Raw genomic sequence first — 12,944 nt, 5'->3', positions numbered from 1 at the left:
TGCAGCAAAACAATTTCTAACCATGACTCATTGCTATCTATATAGCTTCCTTCTTGGGTTACTATTTTGAGTTTCAATAAGAGGCAAACAATCTTATCTTGAAAGGGGGATTGGATTTATTTTTAATAAGAAAGGCTGAATTGGGAGCTTGCATTTTTCCCCAAAATTTAATAACAGCACTAGTAAAGCCCTGCACTCCTCAGCTGGCCTTATTTCAGGTATACGAGAACAGAGCTTCCACGTAAGCTTCTTTCATGATCTAAGAGTGAGACCAATATCACCAAACCTGTCTAAATTCATTGACAGCTAGGGGAGGTCATATAGCAAAAGCATCTAGTCTGAACATGTTTCAGAACCCAGGACTGAGCAGAGGACATGGAGGGAAACATCAGGTTCCCCAAGGCCATTGTCCTCAAACATGTGACATCCTGATAGTTACCACTGATAACTTCAGTATCACTTTGATTTCACCCCCTTCTTCTACTCACAACTAAAACAAAACAAAAACATATGTAATTAAAATATGTCATTGCTGTGCTCAAAATGATAACTTATGAACTGGGATTTCAAATTCACCTTGTTATTATGAAGCAGAGCCTTCAGTTTATGGTTGCTCTGCTGTTAAGCCTCAAGTTGCCCTTTTTTTTTTTTTTTTTTTTTCTGAGACAGGTCTTCTCTGTCACCCAGGCCAGAGTGGAGTGGCATGATTGCAGCTCACTGCAACCTCCACCTCTTGGGTTCAAGCGATTCTCCTGACTCAGCCTCTCTAGCAGCTGGGATTACAGGCGCCCATCACTGTGCCCAGCTAATTTTTGCATTTTTAGTAGAGACGAGGTTTCACCATCTTGGCCAGGCTGGTCTCAAACTCCTGACCTCAGGTGATCCACCCGCCTTGGCCTCCCAAAGTACTGGGATTACAGGCTTGAGCCACAGTGCCCGGCCAAGTTGCTCATTCTATCCATATTCTTTGAATCATTTTATACACACACACACACGCACACACACACACACACACACACACTATATGTTACATGCATTTTTTAATTTACTTTGACAATTATCTAACAGGTTCTGTCTAGTTATTATCTTTCCCCCTAGAGTTAGTATTTGATCTTATTACATGGTCCAGGAAAAGAAAGGTAAGTTTTGCTAAATACCTGTTACATCATGACAATTGTGAGAGTTGGTATGGGATCTGCCCTTTGTGCAGTGTCACTTATCACCTGTCTTCCACCTCTGCTTAGCTCTGTAACAACCAACAGAGCTTCTAAGAGATGACTGCTGATGAGTCCTTCTATCGCAGGCTGCAGCAGTCCTGAAGGTTGATGGAGGGCCATGCTATTCAAACAGCAGGCGTGGCTGAGACAGAAGCTCCTGGTGCTGGGAAGCCTTGCCGTTGGGAGTCTCCTGTATCTAGTCGCCAGAGTTGGGAGCTTGGATAGGTGGGTGCTTAAAACACATGCTTATACCCCTGTGACTTTAAGTCTTGATTTAAACTTCTTTAGGACATAATTTTAAGTCTATCCACTTGTTTTTCTCCTTCGAAATTCCCAGGAAACATGCTTTTCTGCAGTATTGATTTTGATTTATTGAGCCTTTAAAAGAGAGAGATCCAAGTTGCTCAAACCAAGATGTTCTGTCAAGATCCATTTGTATTCTGTGTGCATTGACACTTGTTTTCAGGGAAGGGATAAAGCTGTGTACAGTAAAAATGTCATTTAATAGAGCTCAGTGTGGTCTGTGTGCATCTGGTGTTGACCTCTAGCTGTAGCAAAACAGTGATGATGTATCTATGTATCTTCCTTTTGAAATTTACGAATGGACACTTAATGTGCTATCAGGAGCATTAAAATTATGTATGAGCCTCTAAAGGAGCTCACCGAGTTTGCCATCCATTGCTCTGGAAAGATGGCCGCAGGCGTGGGGAGTTTTAACTATGTTAATTAGCTCTGGTTTTCAGGGGCTGAACGCACCAGACAAGGAGACTGTTGCTCAGAATAATTGCCCAGAAAGCAATGGGAAATCCATGGAGAGAAAATTACAGTGCTAGGATTTAGCTCTAAATAGGCAAACAGTTGAGAGGTATTGGACTTGCAGAAGTCCCAGCAACATCAGCTGGCTTCACATTAAATGTTTCTGGTGTGTTCTATGTCTAGTCTAATGGGCAAAGACAGAGAAATTAATTTCTGAAATGTGAAGCTTCCTTTTTCGCCCTTAAAAAAATTTTTTTTTTTTTTTGAGACGGAGTTTCGCTCGTTGCCCAAGCTAGAGTGCAATGGTGTAATCTCGGCTCACTGCAACCTCCTCCTCCCGTGTTCAAACTATTCTCCTACCTTGGCCTCCCAAGTAGCTGTGATTACAGGCATGTGCCACACACCCAGCTAGTTTTGTATTGTTAGTAGAGACAGGGTTTCACTGTGTTGGCCAGGCTGGTTTCGAACTCTTGACCATAGGAGATCCACCTGCCTCGGCCTCCCAAAGTGCTGGGATTACAGGTGTGAACCACTGTGCCTGGCCGGCCCTTTAAAATTAATTCTTGCACTGGAAAGACTGAAGTGTGTTCTCCATGAGTTCAGTTCTCACAGTCAGTGAAAACACATACAAAATTAAAAATGAAAATCTCTTCCTTTCAGTTTTCTTTTCCTTCCAAAATTTAAGCTAATCTGTAGACCTTATCACTTAGATTATTTAGTAATAACATGGCAGTGGTCCTTGTTTTCCTTTAGTTGGTGTCATTTTGACTGGTAAAGTGAACTCCTCTGATGCTTCTCAATTCAAAATTCCTGAGTAATTGTCTCACTCACTAGTTGTTACCTACCCTGAAAGTGTAATCAGAGCTTCTCACTGACTTCCAGTAGTTTCCTAAAGTAGCACTTGATGGTTAATGAGAAGCCTTGAGGTGGTGCCATTGGCCTACCTCTGTAATGGAACTCTTATATCCAGCCCTCCCCAATTGATCTTTAATTAGCTTCCAATCATTTACCTTTTACTTAGTAATTGATCTAATGATCACTAATGCATTATTATTTAGTTGATGATTCTTTTCATTTTTTTAACTCTGTCTCTAGTCTCTAAGGGTATAGCTTTTATTTGGAATTGAATTGTTTGGTGGGCTTTCTAAAAGCCTCTCACTTGAGACTTTGAGATTATGTCTGAAGGTAACACAGGCTTATTTAGGCCCACCCTCCAGTAACTGAAGACCCTGCTTTCTGGGAGAGAGGCAGAGGTTACTTCTACCATCCCTTCCAATCCTAAACCTGTATGATTTTTCAGTCTGGGACCCATACTCAGAATCTATGCTTTCAGAAGTGGGAAAGAATATTATATTTTCTCATATTTTCACATCCTATCTTGAGTTAGGGAGTCCAAAAAGCGACTATTCTGGAGGATGTGATCTCCCAGGGTGGAAGATAGAGGAAGGAAGAAAAGAAAGAAAATGACCCTTTCTACAAGTGGGGAAATTCCATTTGACCTCAAACAAAGCAGAGACTGTCTATATCAGCCACTCTCAGCCAGGGTACTATGAGAGAATTAAATCCTACAAAAGAGAATTTGAGTGACTGTTTCCTCAATTCTTCCAAGGATGGTACTAGCATCATTCTAGGTGCTTAGGACAGAAATCCACCAATGGATGCCTTACGGAATTAGAGCCTAATTCTCAACCAGAATCCAAGAAGAACTGAAAGATGAACGTGTATTATTCCAATCAATGTCACAATTAAAAGCATCTTTGCCTATGTATCTATTGATAATTTTATATCCTCCATTTAAAGCCCTAGTACAGTAATCTCAACAAATTTATAAAAACAAAATTCATGTTTCTCTAAACTATTAACCGGGTTAAATCCTGTTTTTTAAAAGCTGTCTAGCCCAAGCACAGTAGCTCACGTCTGTAATCCCAGCACTTTGGGAGGCCGAGGCAGGCGAATCACGAGGTCAGGAGTTCAAGACCAGCCTGGCCAACATGGTGAAACCTCGTCTCTACTAAAAATGCAAAAATTAGCTGGGCGTGGTGGCACACATCTGTAATCCCAGCTACTCGGGAGGCTGAGGCAGGAGAATCTCTTGAACCCAGGAGATGGAGATTGCAGTGAGCCAAGATCATGCCACTGCACTGCAGTCTAGGCAACAGACCAAGACTCCATCTCAAAAAAAAAAAAAGAGAAAAAAAGTTGTCTATATTTTCACACTTTCCACAATGAGCATGAGTTGTTTTAAAAATCATAAAAAAGAAACATCATGAAAAGTAATATACATTGATATTTTTCCTTAAGCATTATGATAGATAGCTGTTTAAACAGAACAGACCAAGACCATGCTCCTCAATTCTGCAGAACAGGCTGGGTGTATTAGTCCGTTTTCACACTGCTAAAAGACATACCTGAGACTGGTAATTTATAAAGAAAAAAGGTTTAATTGACGCACAGTTCTGCATGGCTGGGGAAGCCTCAGAAAACTTACAATCATGGCAGAAGGCAAAGGAGAAGCAAGGCACATCTTACATGGTGGCAGGAGAGAGAGGGAGCTTGCAGGGGGTGGTGCCACACAGTCTTAAACCATCAAATCTCATGAGAGCTCATTATCATGAAAACAAGGGGGAAATACACCCCCATAATCCAGTTACCTCCCACCAAGCCCCTCCTCTGACATGTGGGGATTACAATTCGGGATGAGATTTGGGTGGGGGCGCAGAGCCAAACCATATCACTGGGCATGCCCTTGAGGTTGTTTCTCATCTCAGAAAACAAGAAAGATGCAATACAGTCTCTTGGGAAAAGCAAGCAACAGCCTCATTGCCACAGACGGGGAGACACAGATTCCAAATTATTAGAATAACTGGAAGCTTTCAAGTGTAAGAATTGGTTTAACAGCCTTTTTGACTGATATTATTTAATTTTACCAAGAAGGCTAAAATGCCCTCACAGATCAACTTACGGAAATTATAATGAACTTCAGTTCAATTCAGACTATACCTAAAAGGAAACTCAGTTTGCTAACCATGTATGTTAGCCATGACAAATTAAACAGTCACCATCGTCTGCTATCATTGTGACTGTTACCACATCTTTCTCCCTGAGAAAAGCAGAGATGGTTGTTCACTATTCAGGATAATATTGAAATGGAAATCCTCCTTTCTGGCTATATCCATTGCACTTCTTCCTTTAAGAGCTTGAGTTCCTGATTTTGATGGGCTTGGCAATGAGGTCTTGAGGTTTCTGGCCCTGTCAAGGTCTTGTTGATGCCTGGTCCCAGGTGTGGTAGGTGATACACAGCACTTGCTGATGGCAACTGGGTTTGATCCTGTATTCAGCAAAGTGGAAATATAATCCTGACCTCTTTAGATAGAGAAAGAGAGGCAGAAGAAATATAGTATTCTTCTGGCTATCCTCAAGGCCAAGGGCAGAGAGTCTCAGAATGAAAAGCTCAGCAAGTTCCAAGATTGGAATTTTGCAGGTTGATGACGCAAACAGCCTGGGACAGAAACTGGGACCTCCTTTCAGATTATATCTCAAAGAGTTTCAAGAGCCATATGAGTGCTGCTGAGCTGCAAGAAAATAATACCACACGAAATGTGAAACACATGTCCTCCCTGCTACCCTTCCACCTTCCAGCTGAAGATTATAATCTCCTGCCTTTCACTTTTTCTTAATGATTTTAACTGGTGAGCTGTTAAAAAGCTATTAGTATGGCTGGTGTCACTTATCTATCCTGTACTGCGAACAGAAGTACATGCCGTAGTCAATTAAGTGCTTGGTGAATAAAAAAATTTTAAGGAGCACTAATAAAAAAATCTCATCAATTATGTGTGCTCCATTTAATACATGGTTGCTTAAAATAAAATTTCCCAAACATATGTTCATATGGATTGCAGCAGGCTGGGAACCAGTGGCTTTATTTATGCATTTAAAGTCTTGGTCTGACTGGGGAACCAGAAAAATGAGAAGTTAGTTGCAATGAGCTTAAAGTGTCTCTGTCTTGCTTGCAGGCTACAACCCATTTGCCCCATTGAAGGTCGACTGGGTGGAGCCCGCAGTCAGGCTGAATTCCCACTCCGCACCCTGCAGTTTAAGCGTGGCCTGCTGCACGAGTTCCGGAAAGGCAATGCTTCCAAGGAGCAGGTTCGCCTCCATGACCTGGTCCAGCAGCTCCCCAAGGCCATTATCATTGGGGTGAGGAAAGGCGGCACAAGGGCCCTGCTTGAAATGCTGAACCTACATCCGGCAGTAGTCAAAGCCTCTCAAGAAATCCACTTTTTTGATAATGATGAGAATTATGGTAAGGGCATTGAGTGGTATAGGAAAAAGATGCCTTTTTCCTACCCTCAGCAAATCACAATTGAAAAGAGCCCAGCATATTTTATCACAGAGGAGGTTCCAGAAAGGATTTACAAAATGAACTCATCCATCAAGTTGTTGATCATTGTCAGGGAGCCAACCACAAGAGCTATTTCTGATTATACTCAGGTGCTAGAGGGGAAGGAGAGGAAGAACAAAACTTACTACAAGTTTGAGAAGCTGGCCATAGACCCTAATACATGCGAAGTGAACACAAAATACAAAGCAGTAAGAACCAGCATCTACACCAAACATCTGGAAAGGTGGTTGAAATACTTTCCAATTGAGCAATTTCATGTCGTCGATGGAGATCGCCTCATCACGGAACCTCTGCCAGAACTTCAGCTCGTGGAGAAGTTCTTAAATCTGCCTCCAAGGATAAGTCAATACAATTTATACTTCAATGCTACCAGAGGGTTTTACTGCTTGAGGTTTAATATTATCTTTAATAAGTGCCTGGCGGGCAGCAAGGGGCGCATTCATCCAGAGGTGGACCCCTCTGTCATTACTAAATTGCGCAAATTCTTTCATCCTTTTAATCAAAAATTTTACCAGATCACTGGGAGGACATTGAACTGGCCCTAAAATAATATGTTATACAACACTATGTGTTGTGCCTGGAGACACACAATGTCTCCTGTAGATTAAAATATGCACTTTTCCTAGGCAGAGCTATCCAAGTCATTTTTCCATGTATACTTGTACATACGCAGTGTGTGACCAAATATAAGATCAGTTCTTTTTCTACTGAAAACTTACAAAAAAAAAAAATTGCTGTCTGCATAGTCGCATCTTTTCAGCTATTTACAAAAAAGAAGAGGTGGTGGTATTGGGAGAAAGTGACTTCAGCTATTCTCACAGAGTTAGTCTTCCTTTGATTCAGAATTTGTCACCTGCCATTTTCATAGATTTAAGCCAAAAGATAAATGTGTGAAAATGTACCAATGGCTGCGAAGCTTCAGGAAGTAGAGGATCCAGTGATGCATTTTTTTTTTTCCTAAGGGAAAGCTGGCTCTTTAATTCAAATGCTGAATTGGTGCCATGAAAACAGAAAATGCTATTTTCTTATTATTTAAAAGAATGTCTTATCTCATAAAATTGACACTGTTCCAAAGTTCTTGTAGTGATTTTGCACTATTGTTTTCTTGTATGGACCATGGTGTCACTTGTAGCATGTCAATCACACATTGGAAAGTCAAGTCCTTTTACTTCCATGTTGTATGTCAACAGAGAGAAATGTCATGTACATAATGTATATTGTTGTAAATACTGGTTTCACACTAAGTAATTCTATTTTGTAAACCGAATATGGCTATTTAATTTATTGTGAAAATTAAATTTATTGTGGTATTTAAAAATGGAATGGATTAAAATTACTCTATGTGCAATTTTTTTTTTTTTACTCATTTTGTTTTACATGCCCCCTGCTGGCTTCCAAAATGGAAGCTGTTTACGTGCATATGAGAGCACTTGGAAAGATGTGCTTCCCTGCTGGATTTCTGTACCCTTGTGAAAATGTATTTATGAAGCGAGGTTGAGTATATTAAAAAAGAAAAACCTCAACTATCTGGAAATCAAGTATAATAGCCACCTCAAAGAACCCTAGTGCTGCTCTGCTACAACTTTGTAACAATTAATTTACTTGCAGTTGCTGCTGCTCAGGAAGAGAGACAAGGAATATTTTAACAGAATCAAGGCATAGAAGAATCATCATTTTATTTGAACCTCTAATCAGAGTTAGACCAGTAGAGAAATTAAATAAAATAAGATTAGAAAACTCTGTACTGAAAGCTGCTGATGCTTCAAAAATGAATACAAGATCTCAGAATTCTCCCTGTTAGTTGAAAATATATCAATTTGCTCTGAAAGGATTCAGCTGCCTAGTGTTGCCATTACTAACATAAACATATGGCTCATATTTCCATCCAGAGAAATTAATGCTAAATTGGTGCCTCGCTAACATCAGATACACTGTATTATACTTAAATATATTCAGTAAAATGTGGAAAGGGGTATTAACAACGACAATAAAAAGATGGATTTTTTTTTTCTCACAATCACAGTTGCTAATCCAGTGGGAGATGTTTGAGAGAGTTTTGTTCAACATCACAGTGACAGTGCCTAGGGAAATCAGAAAATTACAATGGATTCCCCTTTGATTGTAATAAGTGTTGATTTTCTCCATGAGTCGTTTATCCTGTCCAGTGATTTGACGGTGAACTTTTCTAAATAAATAGCCCTTTCCCCTCCGGTGTCGGTATATATTGCTTCTCAAGCCACCACCTTGGTAATCATCTCTATTGTCTGAATTAGCAGTGATGCTGTTCTCTCAGCTTGAAACAGGCATGACACCAACACATGCGGGCAGGCCAGCTCCTCCCTCACTGTGGGATGACACTAGAATGAGAGCCTCAGGTCTAAATGTCAGCCACTTCTCCCCTAAGCCATGAATGAAGTCAATATAAGGATCCTACAGTCAGATTTCTCTGGGCCTCAACTCTCTGCTAACCATCAGTATAAACTATTTGAATACAATGTTCAAGGACACAATCACTGTATTATCATTAATTTCATAGAAGTATTCTTAGAGCGCTATATAGCCAATATGATTTTGTGCCAGTAACTGTCAAATTATGCTCCATTGGAACACAGATGTTTCAAAAACTCAGACCAGGTATTCCATCAGTAAAATAAAAAATGGTAATCTTTTCCCAGATTCATAGAGGAATAAAAAAAAAGTTAATAAATTGAAATTTCTCCGTAATCATCTTATATGTTACCAATTTTTCTTAGACTTTGCTACTGCTACCAATAGTGTATATCAGACTTTATTGTAAGATTCTATTTGACTTATGCCAACTTTTATCTCAATAAGCCAGTATTTCTTCATATTCAGGGGCAGGGGGAGGGAAGCACTGTGATTTCTAGTTGTTCCACTTCCTAAGTAAATTTGAGAATTGTTTTAAATCTTTAAGCCTCCCCAAGGAGATCTAAAGCAAGGGCCTATGTTGGGAGAATTTTTTGGGTGGCAGGTTTTATTTCACTGAAAAAAACAGTCACAGCCACTGCTGATTGAGCTAGGTAGAGAGAAATAAAAATGCTATGATTTAATAGCATAACACTCGTGGAGATTTTAAACCTACTTGTTTAGAAAAATGTTTCCTGTTATCAGACAGACAACAGAACTCTAGAGAAATCTTCACCTCATTACAATAGCTCCACTAGGGCTGTCTTTAATAAGTTACTTCTTTTATGTCATAAACACCTTGCATGTTTTCAAGAGGCACAGTGGAACCATACAGCTTTGTGAAACAGTTCTAGCTGCAACGAGAAAAATTGTTTAAGCAATGGCGGGGTTTCTGCTGGACCATAAAGCTGAAATTACACCATTTCTGGAAGCCAAGGAATTCCAGTTACAATTAAACAAATAGCCCAAGGGATGGAGAGAGACTAAGGATCAGAGAGATTTTAGATTTTAGAACAGTAAAATAAACCCATAGACACACATCCTGAAATTCCAAGTCTATCTCCTACCCACCTGAAACCACTGCATATAAACCCTTAATTAATTAAGGCACTAAACTTTTCTTAATAAATGCTAAATAGAATAACAGAAGCCCAAGATATTTCGGTTCTGAGTTAATATATGATCAAGCAAAGGCTTGTAAACTCTTCTGAGGTTTATAATCCCATCTGATCTTAGATTTGGTACCTTTTATGTTGATGGAGCAGTGAGAAGTCATTAATTGGCAGCCCAATTCCTCCTCATGAGTGTTTCACGGGCGTGCTTCCTGGAATGCTGCCCCTGAAATGAAGGCTCTTCTGGAAGACAAGCTTCAAGGCCTTTGGGGGGCATCACCTGGGACACTGCAGATGCGCTGCTGCTCAGGGAAGGTGAGAACCAGGGACAAGTGCAGTCCAAATTCCATCCCTGCTGAGAAGCTTTTGCTTGGTCCAGTGAGCTGTTTGCTAAATCAAATTGCCTTCATAAGCCTAATTTGAGAATTTTCCAGCAATGGAGAATTTCAAATGATTGTAGTATCTTCCCACTGAAATCTTTTATACTCTTTCCACACACTCAGCAGCCATTTTCCACTAAAAATAGTCTACCGTCTAGGAGAGAAAGAAAAACATTCCCCCTCAAAATTAGTAAATACAGCAAAATCTTAGCAATTTGGGCTAACAAGGTGAAAATATAAAATATTTTCAAACAAATTCATTGCAATTATTGCCAAGTAGACAAAGCATCAAACTGGGAGGCCGAGCGGGCAGATCACGAGGTCAGGAGTTCGAGACCAGCTTGACTAACATGGTGAAATTCTGTCTCTACTAAAAATACAGAAATTAGCTGGGTGTGGTGGCATGTGCCTGTAATCCCAGCTACTCAGCAGGCTGAGGCAGAAGAATTGCTTGAACTCGGGAGGTGGAGGTTGCAGTGAGCCGAGATTGTGCCACTGCACTCCAGCCTGGGTGACAGAGTGAGACTCCATCTCAAAAAAAAAAAAAAAAAAGAAAGAAAAGAAAAATATCCAATTGTGCCTGCTTTGCCAAATCAAAGCCTCTTAATTGGCATATTGGATTTTTTTTCCAAATTGGTATTATTCAAGTATTTCAAAATAGTCTGTTCTCTTAAGTAGGTTATTCAAGCCCCCTAGCATCTGTCAATTTTTATAGCACACCTTTTATAGCTCATTTAAGAGTGAAATTTAGTCCAAAATATGATCATTTGGTAAGGTTCTAATTAACGATGCCTTACTATACATCTTATAAAAACAATTTCTTTACATTTGAGCTTTCAAAAAATTCTTTTCAGTTACATTTTATTGCACCTTTTAGGAATGAGTGCTATTTCATAATGATTAGAAACGGACTGAGGAGTTGAAAGGCAGAACTGAACTGATAGCAATGTGCAGCTCCCATAGAAAGCACCTGATTGGTATTTCAAAAACAAGTGTCTGTTATTTAAAGATAGTTCAGTTGAAAAGCAGTACCCTTTCAGTCATATCAAGTAGGCAGTAGCATGGTTGGTACTTGATCAGGCTAGATCTATTGATGAATTTATGAACCATATCAGTCTACCAGGTTTGCGGGAGGTGTTGGTAAAAGGCTTTATTGTTTCTAAAGATATGTGTCACCCTCTCTCAAAAACAGTCTGTCAAGAAGGTGAGTGTCTCCTAATAGATGGGTAGCACCATTTCAAAAAGGTAGCTTACCTTACACATATCTAAATGCACATGTCTGTGCTTTGCATTTCCATTTCTTTGATGACACCAGAGAACATCCTTAAGACCAACTCTAAAACTGCCTGTTTCCTTGGTAAAGCCTCAGGAAGACTCACCTAAAGGTTTGGGCATAAATAATAAAAGAAGTTGTAATTGCTACATGATCAGGTAATCTAACACTAGGTCCTGTAAATAAACTTAATACGACTCTTTAAAGGTGAGACTCTCTAGCAACACCAGATGACCATGTTGCCATACCAAGTGGAACTAGTGAGTCACAGTTCAGAAACTGTAGGAGAAATAAATAAATAACTCAGCCTGGAAGAATCAGAGAAGGCTTCCAAGAGGCACATTTGAAGATCATAACATCTCACCAGGCAGACAAACAGGAAAAGCATACTCCAGGATGAGGGAAACAAGACAGCAAAAGCACAAAGTGTGAAAAAGACTAGCAAATCCAGTATAGCTGGAGAGTAGGTCATAAGAGAAGGTGGAATGTAGGAATGGAAACTGCAACAGAGCTTCCTAGGCCCTGAGCGAGTCTTCCACCATAGCCTTGAGGGGACCCTGCTAGATAGCAGGCCAGGCCCATCATGCTGACTGTACACCCAGCTGATCCTTAGAGGCTGAGGGTTAAATACTGGAAAAGAGATGATAAAATTAATAAGCTGAAGGTTATCTTTCAAAGAGAAAAAAAAAATCACACAATTGGTGCCCATAGAATCATCATTTTCTTTCCCATTCTGCTTCACTCTTCTCTTTGCTTCTCTCACTTCTTTTCATGGCCAGTAGCTTTGCTGCAGCTGATGGGATCCTCCATATTTGGCTCATTTTTCTCCTGAGACTGAGGAAAAAGTGTTTCTGTGGGTATACTGACCACGGAAGAGTCACATTGTCTCCTTGCCACTGAGCTTCTCACCAAAATTTCACCCATCCTGAGACTATAACAGGAGACATAGGAATGAAAAGAAAAACAAACACAATTCTCCTGCAAGATAGGTGGTAAGAGTGTTCTCAAAAAAAAAAAAAAGGCCAAGAAACATATTCATTTCATTACAAATAAAGCAAATAAAGTCATGCATCACTTAATGACAGGGATATGTTCTAGGAAATGCATCATTAGGTAATTTTGTAATTGTGTGAACAACATAAGAGTGTACTTACACAAACCTGGATGATATAGCCTGCTAGACTCCTAGGCTATATGGTATAGCCTATCACTCCTAGGCTACAAGCCTGTATGGCATGTTACTATACTGAATTCTGCAGGCAATTGTAACACCATGATAAAGATCTGTCTATCTAAACACATCTAAACATAGAAAAGGAACAGTGCAAATATAGTGTAAAAAAATAAAAAAATTGTTAAATGCTACACCTGTATAGT

The 12,944-nt window shown here is 39.8% G+C and overlaps 1 protein-coding gene across 1 annotated transcript; it reads left to right on the top strand.

The window, feature by feature from the left end:
* Positions 1-1,302: 1,302 nt before the first annotated feature.
* Positions 1,303-8,713, top strand: HS3ST5 (heparan sulfate-glucosamine 3-sulfotransferase 5). The gene is made up of 2 exons (XM_030809591.1): positions 1,303-1,442; positions 5,987-8,713. Exons 1-2 carry the CDS (start codon positions 1,336-1,338, stop codon positions 6,918-6,920), a joined length of 1,041 nt encoding a protein of 346 aa, XP_030665451.1. The 5' UTR covers positions 1,303-1,335; the 3' UTR covers positions 6,921-8,713.
* Positions 8,714-12,944: the final 4,231 nt, after the last annotated feature.

Source organism: Nomascus leucogenys, chromosome 3, assembly GCF_006542625.1.
Source record: "Nomascus leucogenys isolate Asia chromosome 3, Asia_NLE_v1, whole genome shotgun sequence".
In the NCBI taxonomy this organism is placed as follows: domain Eukaryota; kingdom Metazoa; phylum Chordata; class Mammalia; order Primates; family Hylobatidae; genus Nomascus; species Nomascus leucogenys.
The sequence above is the reverse complement of the archived record's forward strand: the minus strand, read 5'-3'. Positions and strand labels throughout refer to the sequence as shown.